This window comes from Lissotriton helveticus, chromosome 5_1 (genome assembly GCF_964261635.1).
Source record: "Lissotriton helveticus chromosome 5_1, aLisHel1.1, whole genome shotgun sequence".
Lineage (NCBI taxonomy): Eukaryota > Metazoa > Chordata > Amphibia > Caudata > Salamandridae > Lissotriton > Lissotriton helveticus.
The window spans coordinates 734992356-735005432 of record NC_136065.1 but is presented as its reverse complement, the minus strand read 5'-3'; the positions used below and the strand labels follow the sequence as shown (position 1 = coordinate 735005432).

The following is a 13077-nucleotide window of genomic DNA, read 5'->3' as shown; positions in this document are numbered from 1 at the left end:
AGCCCCCCCCCGCCCCCCCCCCCCCGGCGCCTTGAGACCCTCATAGGTATGTAGTGCGCTCTGTAAATACCATGATTGATAGATTGATTGAATGTATACGCGATTTTTAAATATAAAAAGTTGTTACCAGTGAGCTGGTTTACTATTGACACAATGATTGTTCATGAAAAGTTCAACAAGCAGTTATGTAAATTTAATATTAACAAAATGGGATTTTTCCCTGCTTGAGGGGACAAATAGACCCGATGCAAAATGTGGTTTATCGTCCAATTATAAATCCGATTTTACCTATTCAAGAGAACAGGTGGCAATATGCACTTGACTGAAAGGCAAAAATAACACACAACAAAAGGGAGAAATGTACATGTGATTGATTACCCGGAAGAGTTCTATTCAATAAACTGTGGACATGGAACACCCTCCCCATCTACATGCGGCAGACCGAAGACCTCCTAACCTTCAGGAGACTCCTCAAGACCTGGCTCTTCGAACAGTAGCAGCCCCCCCGCCCCCCCCCCCCGGCGCCTTGAGACCCTCATAGGTATGTAGTGCGCTCTATAAATACCATGATTGATAGATTGATTGAATGTATACGCGATTTTTAAATATAAAAAGTTGTTACCAGTGAGCTGGTTTACTGTTGACACAATGATTGTTCATGAAAAGTTCAACAAGCAGTTATGTAAATTTAATATTAACAAAATGGGATTTTTCCCTGCTTGAGGGGACAAATAGACCCGATGCAAAATGTGGTTTATCGTCCAATTATAAATCCGATTTTACCTATTCAAGAGAACAGGTGGCAATATGCACTTGACTGAAAGGCAAAAATAACACACAACAAAAGGGAGAAATGTACATGTGATTGATTACCCGGAAGAGTTCTATTCAATAAACTGTTTGCCTTTTTGAAAGTGCACTATTCTTTTTCTTTTCGAAAAGGCAAAGCTCCAAACAAGCAGTACAACTAATAATAGAATCAGCACAGTAATCATTTTCAACATTCACCTTTGCTTGCTTTCTTTGAAGAGTTGTCCAATCACGATGATATAAATCACGGGCGCCTGCTTCATTTGAGGCTCTGTACTTTCATGTATGCCGAGATATTTAAACCATTAAGGTTTTATCTTCAACCAAAGAAAATTAAATCTTAAAACCTGATTGTGAAAAAACACGAAACTCCTCGATAAACACATTAAACCAATTTTTTTCGTAAATGTCCGTAATATACATCATTAATTTTGCATATATTTTTCAGCCCTTCCTCCTTTCCTTTCCGCCGTGCAATTTTGAAGTTATTTCTTACCTCTAATTCCCTTGAAGACATGGAAGATGCAGCCGAAACACGAGCTGTTTTTATTCGTAGTCCTCTGTTCCATACTTTCTTGATAAGGAGGGGGGTCTCCCATATTACTGATATTCTCATATGGATTTTCCAAAATGGGTTTGGGATTGTAAATGGCTCTGATTTTCAAAGACGTCGATGGCGATCCATTATAACCCGGGTTGTCCCAGGCTTTCTTTCCTAGATTCTCCAGTTCATGTTGCTCTTGAGCGCGAAAGTGACTGTCAGCTCTGCTGTTTAATCGAGATGAATACATTCTGTAGTTCTTCGCAAGAGTTTTTAGGTATCTCAATAATTCACGGAGGACAGGTAGTTTCTATATATTAAACTGAGCTCAAGCCTTCACAACAGCACCGGCAGAAAACGCGCACAGCAGTAAAGGTTGGCGTGCTGTTGTTTGTGCTGCCTTTTATAGTGGCGAAGACAGCTGGTGGTTAGCCGAGGGCGGAGCCATTAATTGTTACAACAGTAATTATTCATGTATTGCACATTCTATTTAACAATGCATGCTAAATGTCACTGGCAGGGATGAAAATGAAACCACAATTACGGGATTTATTACAATAAAAGTCGTACGAGTTCAATCAATCGCAATCGAGTACCGGGAAGACGTTTGTCTCAATGCTAGGAGCGCTTACGTATGTCATTTGTTGCTGGGGGCACACCCACGACCAAGGGGTATATTTACAAGGGAATTGCGCACTGAAACGTTACTTTTACCGACTTTCCAATAGCGCAATGTCCTGCTCCATATTTCCTTTTTTTTTAAATCTTTATTTTAGACATCCAGCACGCACAATATATTTGCAATAAATACATTTAAACAATATACATTTCAATATGTATGTACAAGATGTCAGGTGTTTGTTTTTACACCCTCCCCTCCTTCTAATAATTTTCATATATTCATCTGGAAAATTTCAGGCAATAGATCATTTTTAGCCAAGGGGGTGTATCTGTGTATCCTGCTTATTTGAAATTTCTTCCTAACTGCCGCCCAAACCTTAAATGCTCCCAGTGAAGTTTTAAATTTCACTCTTTTAAAATAAACGAAATCTATATGAAGTATGAGACAGCCATTGGCCTCCGCCCCTAATACTAGCCCACATATAGAAGTATTGGATGCTTCCTCTGTTGCTACCATCTCTTTTCCCAATAAGTCAGCCATCTGTTGTAAAGCTGCTGCCCAATAATAAAAATGGAGATTCGGAACAGACAGCCCCCCCCCCCCACCCCCATTTCTGGGTAGAGGCATAAGACCATTCATTCTGTTGAAATCTGCTTTAGTCTTTTGTAACAGGGGCTTCAAATTGATTTTCACAATTTCGTCGATGTTGGCACAGATCTCATACCCCAGATATCTAGTATTTTCCACTACCTGTGTATCATCCAAGTGTATTCTAGAATTTTTGACAATCATCGTCTTATTCTCATTAAGATAATACCCTGAGATTTTACCAAAATCCTTTGCTTCCCTTTCTACCTCATTAATAGCCTCTAATGGGTTAGCTGTAATTATAGCTAGGTCATCCGCATATGCTAGAATCTTAGTATCTCCTTCAATAGAGTGGATGGCGTGTATCTTGTTATTCTCCGCAATTTTTTAAATTAAAAGATCTATATGAAATGCAAATAATAGCGGGGAGCAGGGGCACCCTTGCCGCATACCTCGAGTAATTTTAATTTGATCAGATGTGATGCCCATCATTGCTATTCTAGCCACGGGTTCCTGATACATACATCTTATAGCTCCAATAAAACCCTTGTCCAAACCTTTCCTTTCCATAATTGCCCATAGAAAGGGCCATGAGACAATATCAAACGCTTTTTCTGCATCAAATAGTATTGCAGCCATAGGGTCTCCTGAAACCTTTGTATAATCAAATAGCATGATTGTGCTCTACAAAATACCTCCAACATGAGTGTCATAATCTGTGTCATAAACTTTTTATAGAATTCCCCTGGTATTAAATCGGTTCCCACAGCTTTACCTAATGGTATAGAATATATTGCTGCTTTCAATTCATCCATTGTAAATGGTACCTCTAAGCTATCTCTCCCCTCAGGAGATACCTGATCAAAAATTTGCCCCTTTAGATAATCTTCAATTTCTTGATCCTTATCCCGAATATCCTCAGTAATGTTTGATAACATTTCTGAAATGCAGGGAGAATGGCATCAGGCTCACTTACCATACCCACGCTAGGATCTCTAATTTCACTGATCAAGTTTGTACTATTTTCTCACTAGTACGTACAGCAAGTACATGACCCACCCTCTCACTATTCTCATAAACCCTACTCATCCTGCTCCATATTTCGGAAGTGACAGTAAGCCACCATTTGTGGATTAAACACTGCTTTGTAAATATGGTACCCTTTCACGCAGTTGTCTGTGCCAAAGGGGCATTGAGTGAAAGGAGCGTATAATGGTTGTTGCTGCGGGAGTTCCACCGCACACATAGAAAGCACAAAACTGCATTATTGATTATGTGCAGGAAGGGACACCTTCCTGCACATAAACAATCATCTCTGCAATGCAGGCACCCTTGCACTATGGCGCATTGGTATCTGTGTTGGCCCTAGGCAACTATTTTTAGCGCCAGAGATAGGCGAAACACAGATGTGCGCCGTATCCTTGTAAATACAGCGCATCTCTAGATTTTGGGAATGGTGCAGAGTAGCGCTGGCAAATTTGGTGCAGCGCTGCACTGCACCATTTCTTTGTAAATATACCCCTAAGCATTTTAGAGATTATGGGGCAGATTTTCAAAACAGTCACGCAACGCAGCAGCCAAAACTGTTGCACTGAGATGGGCGACAGGGAGGGAACCGGAGAGCACCATATCTACAAAGATATGGCCTTCTCCAACCCTCTCCCTAGTGCTGGCGCTGATTTTAGCTACTGTGCGCCAGGCACACACCTTAGCGCCATAGGTGTGTGCCAGAGTCTAGCACAGGTTTTTCTACTGGAAGGGTATCCTTCCTGTACAAAATACTGTGTCTAGACAAGTTCAAATACTTTTCCATCTTTGCATGTGTGCTGCACAGTGCCCCATGCATGCAAAGTAGGAACCAAAAGGAGAAATTAAAACTTTTCTCCTCTTAATGACTCCTTTCAGATGGCGTTAACATTTGCGCAAAACACTGTCTAAAATAGTTTCTCGATAGGGTTTTGCCTCAAAAGGCATGGGTGGTTACATGGGAACACCCATTTACCACCCATGTAATGCGCCCTTGGTGCTAAGTAACTCAAAGCAATGCTTTGTGCTGCTTGGCATTACTTCTAGGGTACGTTCCAAAACAAAACACGTTTTGCTCTGGAAAGTAAATTGGTAAAAAAACATTTTGTGTTGGATAGTGTCACTTATATGACGCTAACCCAGTGCAAAATGTTTGAAAACCCACTGTAGCGTTTTTTCCATGCCATGAGCAGATTGGACAGAATTGTTTACAATTCGTCAACCTTTGACAATGTGGGGCTTATTTACAAGCACGTTGCGCTGCAGGTGCATCACTTTTTAGCACAAAAAACTGACGCACTGGTGGCAGAAGGGGCTTGTAAATAGGCCAAGTGTATTAGCTAAAGGTGTGGTTTCTGAAGCTGAGTTCTATTGTATTCCTTCTGTGGTGTAGTTCTTGCCTGCCAATGGCCCTCTAAAACAAACGCCAAAAGCTATGGGGCCGTATTATAGGATACGGCGCATTTTCCTTGTTAGCACCGGGTGAACCTTTCGAAAGGTGCGCCCGGCAATAACAAGTGAACTGCTCTGTATTAGATTGAATGCGTTGCCCCAGGGCAGCGGCAAACTTGTGCTGCCTTAGTGGCAGCACATTCAAGTGAAATACGGAGTGGCTTCGAACCAGCCACTTTCTGTTTTCAAATGAGGGAACAACGTCTGGTGAACCGGCTCTATTTGTATTGAAGAAATGGCCGCACATGTGTCTGCGGGCCTTTCTATAATAACTAAGTGCCCCAGACAACAAAGTGGGCGCACATGCCCATTACGCACCCGGGGCACTTTCCATAATACGGCAACATGCTGGTAACTTTAGGGATGCAGGAGGTAGTGGTGCAAAGCTAAATTATGCCCACACACTCTACACATTGTGGTGATGAGCCCCGGAGACTCCCATGTCGCACAGACAGACATCCATAGGCCATAAGCTGAACTGGGGAGGGGTTGTTTTGAAGGCAGTGGCATAAGAAGGATTTCCTGGGCTCTAGTGCCAGAAAAGAAAATGAGCCCCCATCACCAATGGTGGGGTAGTGTAATGCTATAATAATACATGTTCCAGTTTATACCATGTTCCATGTTATGGAAAGAGCCCACTGTGCTCGCCCCGGGGCACTTTGATATTACAGAAAGGGCTGCAGTATCTTCTGTGACCTTTTCTGTAATACAGCTGGCGCTGGCGCACATATAGTGCTAGTGCTATCACCAGAGGGTGATTCCTCCTTTACATGGGGAGTGGACACATGCAAAGGAGGGAATCCTTTTGCCTCTGCGCCAGCATCGTATTATAGACAAGGACGCGGAGGCAAAGAAGCTGTCAGGAGGGGCCCTGTCAGTACGCCCCCTGATGGCAGACCTCTGGCGGAAGTAAAGGGTGTCCTATGGAAACCCCCAGACATCCCCTTGCAAGCAGGTGCAGTCACTCACCTCACCCGCCTGCCAGGGGATCTCTCTCCCTTTTAAATTTGAAGGCGGGTTGCTGCCCGCACAGTGAAACTCATTGCCTCTGCTTCAACACTGCACCGCTTTTCACTTGAATTAGCTGCCCCAGGGTAGCACGATTTCGCAGCTGCCCTGGGGCCAGTGAATTCAGTGTAATAGGGTGCACTTTTCCTGTTTGCACCCATGGTATGTGTGTTAAGGTACGCCTTGGTTCAAACAGGGAAAGTGCGCCTTAAGTATACATTGGCCCCAGATCTTCAACATACATATGTACTACTGGAACCTAAGCTGAGTCTGCACCCTAGTGTACACTGCTGTGCACAGCAACTTAAGCCAGCACCGATTAAGGGGCCGATTCCGATCCGGGTCGGAAGGCCACCAAACGCTATCCGGCCGGAAAAACTATGTGCCGTACGTGTGTTTTCCGCCTGACTCATACAGCTGTATGAGCGAGCAAGTACGATGCGAGCTACGTGAAAATCACCGACCGAGTCGTTTCCGGGTCCGAACCGCTCTGTACGTCTCGGTCGTAAGATAACTGTGGTGTGCAATTTACGACCGAGCCAGTACGATGCATGCATCGGACAGCCGGTGTGATCCGAAGTGTCTGAAAAACATCCGGGAAGTTGCCTTTGAGGGTCCGCGTCGGACCCCCTGTCACCCGCAGCCGTACGACTCGGACACAGGGGGAGACGGTCTCCCCAACACAGGCATGTACGATGCGGATGGCACCGATGCGTACCCACTCTAGGTGGCGCCCTTGCGCAATACGTACCCATTCAGTCGATGGGAGACCATGTACGCGTCGTACGACCGGCTCTTATTGACTTCTATGGGAGTCCGACCGAACCGAGTCAGGCAGCATACTGCCGCATCGTACTCGCTCGGTCGGACTGCAGGACTCCGGCTCGGTTGGAAAACACTTCAGATCCGGCTCGGTCAGAGAGATTTCCGACCCAGATTGGAATCGGCCCCTAAGTGGTTATGAACACTGGCGCTCATTTATAAGAACTGACGCATTGCTGCGGTAAGGCAGTGATGTGTCAAAACAAGCTATACTGCGATACATCATTTAAAAATGCCACAGCTGCACCGTATTCACTGTACGGTGCACCATGGCGTAAGGTCCTATGTTGCATCTAAAAATTACACATCCATGGGATGGCTGCAGCAGAGAAAAGTGACGCATGTGTAGCCAAAGTGATGCTAGGCTGCTTTGTGGCACGCAAAGAAACTCAAATCAACTTAGCATCACTTTGTAGTGCGTCATACATATTCATTCCATCAAAAAGTGACACATTTGAAAAAAACCTTACCTATACCTCAAAAGGGAGTGATGGAGCAAGCAGCAGGCAGCAGTGGTCAGGGCAACAGCCCCTACGCCAGCCAAGACGTCCAGACACAACCCCAGGAGAAGAGGAAGAGTAATTTTAGTCAGGAAAAGAATTACAATTTACTAATGTAGGTGATAAAAGCATCAACATCAACTCTATGTCTCCTCAAAATTGCCATTAGGGAAGAAAGAGGACATTTGGCAGTCCATAGTGGAAAGATTAACAGTGTAGGGCAAGCTGAAAGGACAGTGCCAGAGAGCAAGAAGCGCTGGCATTATTATAAGCATATGACCAATAATCTGAGGACACATATGCAGACTGGAGGAAGAGGACCTGAGGACCAGGAGGAGCGGTACGCCCTGGTGGAGCAGGTGGCATCAGTCATCTCAGCAGAGTTGGTGGCAGGAGAGCCAAGACAGGACAGTGCTGGCTTTGAGGACCAACAAGACCAACAGGGTAAGTAGCAACAAGGGACAATGGGCCATATGTATCAAGCCAAATTGAATTCGCAAATGCCGAAATTCGCAGAATTTCGGCGTTTGCGAATGCAATTTGGACGAATGGTATGCATCAAGGAAAACTTCTTCAAAAATAAGGAATCGCAAAATATGCGATTCCTTATCTTGCGATTGCATTTAAGGAATCGCAAATTTTGCGATTCCTTAAATGCAATGTAAGAAGCCAAAATAAATAGCAAATTGGCCTTAAGGAATCGCAATTTACCACCAACTTCTAGTTGGTGGTAAGTTGCGAATTCCTTTCAAAATGCATATTTTCCCTATTTTCGAAGTACCATGTGACGCACATACATGCCCTCAGGGCATGTATGTGCGCCACATGTGCACCCATGCCGATTTCAGGGGTGCAACAGGGTGTCCTTTGGACACCCCTGCACCCTTGAAAATATTCACAATTTGTGATTAGCAAATTGCGATTCGCAAATTTCCCCTTCATTCCTATGGGCCTCCTGGCCCATAGATATGAATGGGAAATTATTCCTTAATTGTGATTTGCAATTTGCTAATCGCAATTAAGGAATTTTAAGAAATCACTAAAATGAAGCTAATTTCTACATACATACCATTTTGCGATTTCTAAATAGCGATTCCTTAAAAATCGCTATTTAGGAATTGCAAAACGGAATGTTGATACATATGGCCCTATATGTCTAAAAATGTGATGCTGTGCAGCGCAACAACCTATATTGTTGCGCTGCGCTGCCCTGCACAGTGCGAGGGGAAGGTTTGACATTTCTCCAATGTCCAGTCATACATCATATAAATGTAAGTCACACTGTCCAATTACATGCAGCACAGCCCAGATGAGCTCTGTCAAGTTTTTCCATTCCATGTGTGTTGTGCAGCACCAGTCCAGGTTCACCTTTGTATACTGAGACTTGCAATGGAATGTATAACGTGAGTCATCTAGGGCCGTATTATAGAATACAGTGCGCTCTCCTTGTTAGCGCCAAGTGCACCTTTCAAAAGGTGTGCTCAGTGCTAACAATGAGAGTGCACCTTATTATGCTAAATGCACTGCCACCAAGACAGCTGGGGGCAGCACATTTTAGTGAAAAACAGCGAGAAGCAGCTGCCTTTGAGGTGGTGCACTGTCAGAGCGCCTCCTGGAATCTTCTATGCCGCCATGTCTAAAATACGGTGCAGGCGCAGAGGCAAAGGAATTCCCTCATTCGAATGTGTGCCCCCAGGACAGATGCAAACCTGCACTGCCCCGGGGGCAGCACATTTTAGTGAAAAACAGCTAGAAGTAGCTGCTCTTTGTTTCGCTGTGCAGGTGGCAACCTGCCAGCACTTTTAAGGGGGATTAGAGGTCCCCTTGTAGACGGGTGCAGTGAGTGACAGCATCCGCCTACAAGGGGATGTCTTGGGGTTCATATGACCATATGACCCCATTACCCCCTCTAGAGGGTTGCCATAATGCGGAGCACTGATAGTGTGCCACCTTTGAGGTGGTGCACTGTCAGAGCGCCCGCTTGCATCTTTTTTGCCTCTGCGGCCACGTCTATAATACAGTGCGGGCTCTGAGGCAAAAGAATTCCCTCATTTGAATAGGGCCATGCCCACATGCAAATGAGAGAACACCCTCTTGTGCTAGCGCCGGTGCATCTTTGTCCCCATTTCTGTAATACCAAAGTGCCCTGGGGGCATACAAAGAGGGCGCATATGCCAGTTGCTCCCACAGGGCACTTTGTACACTTCAGCCCCTGTTCTACAAGCCGCACAATTCAAAGCAAAAAAGCTGGACTGGAACACCATATCATGCATGGACACTGGAACCCTTCCCACACTAACTTTGACAATGCAGGTGCCCTTGCACTATAAGGCTAGTGTGTCTGTCTTGGGGCCATGCAGACAAATCTGACAATGGAATGGAATAGGGTTGCCAGAGCATTAACTCCTTACCTGAGAGGGGGTTCAAGTGTGGTGTAGGTGAAGTATCACCACATAGAAAAATGCAAGGAGCCATGCATGTAATCACTAGAATGAAACTATATTGCACACAGTTGTACCAATGTGTGGAGTGACAGCACATAGGTGTTGCCTGCCATGGTAGAGACCATCCAACCTCCTGTCATGTACAAATATATTCTGGGTTGAGGGTGAATGCAAGTGATGCATACCAGGGAACCATGAGTGTTTGTTGGAAGAATAGATAGTGTGAGATACTGGTGGGCCCCTGGTAGTGTAGTGCAAGGTAGGCATGACTGAGCACATCCAATTGGCACTGTGTCTGAAAGGGGAGACAGTGCATAGCAAGCATGTGAGAAGTAACAAGTGTACTGTAAGGTGGCCTGAACGATACGCATGCACTGCTGTGTCTGATTGCATCACACTTGTGATGCTGCTGGAAAGGGAAGCCATAGAAGCGGGCATTGGTGTCCTACATCCTACATGTGATGTGGACCTTGATGAGGATGTAGGACATGTCAGAAGGAATTTGGAAAGAGAAATGTCTGACAATGCCACATATGTCATAGCAGAAGGATGCCAAACAGGGAATCGTGAAGTGACTGGATGAGATAGGTTTACACGAAAATGACCAGTCATAGAAATGTTTGGAGGGTGAGGTATATGGGCCTAGTTGTGTGGCCACTCTGGGTAGGTACATGTCACAGAATATCATTACTACTAGCATGTGGCCACAGCTTGAGTCATATCCCTCAGATACAGGCAGTCATGTTTGATGTTTGTCAATTGGTAATCAGTTTTCCAATCTGACGGCTCAATATTTAGCAGCAGCCTCCAGGGAAAATAAAATCAAGCTGCTTCAGTCTAAGTATAATTTACAAGATGTTTTTGTTTCCAAAGAAATGCTGGCGCATGACGCAGTTCTACAGAAAAGATACGAGGAGAATGATCATATAGGCAAATATTTAGCCTGGTCAGCAAAAAATAAGGTTAATCGGAATACTATAAAAAAATAAAGGACCCAGTTACTGGTAGATCTACTGCCCATCGCCAGGAAATTTCGGCCATCTTTTTTGAACATTATAAGTAGTTATATTCTGATCCTCACAATAGCTTAGTAGAGGCAGCGGATGCCTGGCTTAACAGTATTAAATGCCCTTTATTGTCGCAGGAGGATAAAGATAGCTTTATCAAAGAAATTACAACAAAAGAAATAAATAAATGTGTGATGTCTTCACCCTCTGCTAAAGCATGTGGATGTGATGGGATTCCTATAGAGTTCTATACGTTTTTTTTACCTCAGCTCAGCCCTGTTTTGAAGCTTTTATTTAATGGAATCTTGAAAGGCGAAACGGTCCCAGCTTCATTCACGCAAGCCGTGGTAGTTAGCTTCATTAAAAAGGGCAAAGCAGAGGAGGAAGTTAATACTTAAAAGAGTCGAATCGTTTATCTCAAGTGTCTACCTTGCTTGTACATCGCAAACAGAATGGGCTTATCCCAGGTAGACTTTTAGTTTCTAACACTCACTATTTGTGCCAATCGATTGATTATTTTAACATCAACAGGACGAAGGGAGTCATTATGATGTTGGACACAGAGAAAGCGTTCAACAGAGTTCAGAGGAACGTTCTCTTTGCAATCTTAAGTAGATTGGCGCTTCCATCTGAACTCTGTTGTGCAATTAAAAACCTATGCGTCCATAATGATAAATGGTAATAGAGCGGGCACGATCTCAATTAGCCGGGGACGCGGCAAGGCTTCCCCCTTTCTCCAATATTGTTTTCTTTTTTTTGGAGCCGCTAGCCTGTGCAATAAGGCAAGATGGCTCTATTTTACTCCCAGTTCCAGGTGCAGCTAAAGTGAAGCTCTTCGCCGACAATATGGCTTTATATTTGGCAGCCGATGAAGACAATATCAGACTTGTTTTGGCTAAAATTTGTGAATTCACAGCTATTGGGGGCTATAAAATCAATCAAGCAAAATCAGAGGCACTTATTCTCAACTGCTCACCAGCTGTCTTACCTCCGTCTATGCAGGGACAATATCTTAGGTCCCACTCTATAAGGTATCTGAGAATATTTGTCTCACTGCACTTGGAAGATTTGTTTTTGCTCAACTATTTCCCTACATTTAACAAAATACGAACCTATCTTTCTCAATGGAAGGATCTTTCTCTGACAATTATGGGCAGAGTAGCTCTTATGAAAATGAATATAATCCCCTTATTTTTATTCTTATTTTCCAATTTGAATTGTTAGAATACCTCAGTCCTTTTTTGATAAAATTAATTCAGAATTGAGATCTTTTATTTGGCAGGGGAAAAACCTAGATTAAAGTTAGAAACCTTGCAACTAAAAGTAATAGATGGGGGTCTCGCATTTCCCAATTTACGATTATACGACCAAGCTTCACTGATTAACTGGTTAAATTATAACAGCTTGGATGAAATGTCTTCAGCAATTCTTGAGTTAATGCTGGCGGAAATGGAGATCGCCTTAGCACCTTTTTCACTAATTCCTAAGCTTCCAAAGAGATCACAATACAAATTTCCCAAAATAGTGGCTTCTCAGTTCCAGAGAATTTGGGAGACATTTGAGATTCCTCAGTTACATCCGCAGTTGAGATTAGTGGAATGCCTCCCCTTGGGTCTACACGTCTATCCGGACCTGTGGTCTCTGGGCTAGATTCGTATTCTCCAAACTTCAGGACTTTTTTTAAATAGCAGATTTAGAACCTGGCAGGAAACTAGGTCACTGCAGAGCAATATCAGACGTCTCTTTTTTTAGCTACTTTCAGATGAATAAATTCTGCTTGGGATTAAGGAACTTGGATTAAACCAAGGAGTTTGTATTAAGTAAAGCTCATTTTATACTTTAAACTAGGGGAATCGGGAATTGGTATAAACTGCTCAAATCTACCCAGAACGATCAAATAACCCATTTGAAAAAACTTTTTCAATCAATTGCCTGCCGTCTTAACCTCCAGCAATAGCGCATTTTCAATATAATGAGCAGCAAGGCAGTAAGAGCAGCTAACTTAAGGAGGATTACCTTTTTTTAGCAAATGAGAGATTTATTTTACTCCAGCCAAACTTTACCCTGCAGTCAATCCTCGTTGTTATAGATGCCATCAGGCCATAGGAGACTGGCTACACGTGGGATTTACTTGTACTAAGATTGCAAGGTTCTGGGAAAATGTTTTTTCGGAAGAAAGAAGAATATTGGTAGTCGATTTCTCCCTCAAGGCTTCCATAGCACTGTTAGGTTTAGCTGAAGCTTGGAGTTTCTTAAC

The 13077-nt window shown here is 43.7% G+C and overlaps 1 protein-coding gene across 1 annotated transcript in view; it reads right to left on the bottom strand.

Moving 5' to 3' along the window:
- PKD2L1 (polycystin 2 like 1, transient receptor potential cation channel) overlaps positions 1-1695 on the bottom strand; it is a 2231834-nt gene extending 2230139 nt beyond the window's left edge. Inside the window, exon 1 of the mRNA XM_078641081.1 lies at positions 1307-1695. Within this exon, the coding sequence (XP_078497207.1) occupies positions 1307-1601 (295 nt within the window). The 5' untranslated portion in view covers positions 1602-1695. The remainder of the gene's footprint in view (positions 1-1306) is intronic.
- Positions 1696-13077: the final 11382 nt, after the last annotated feature.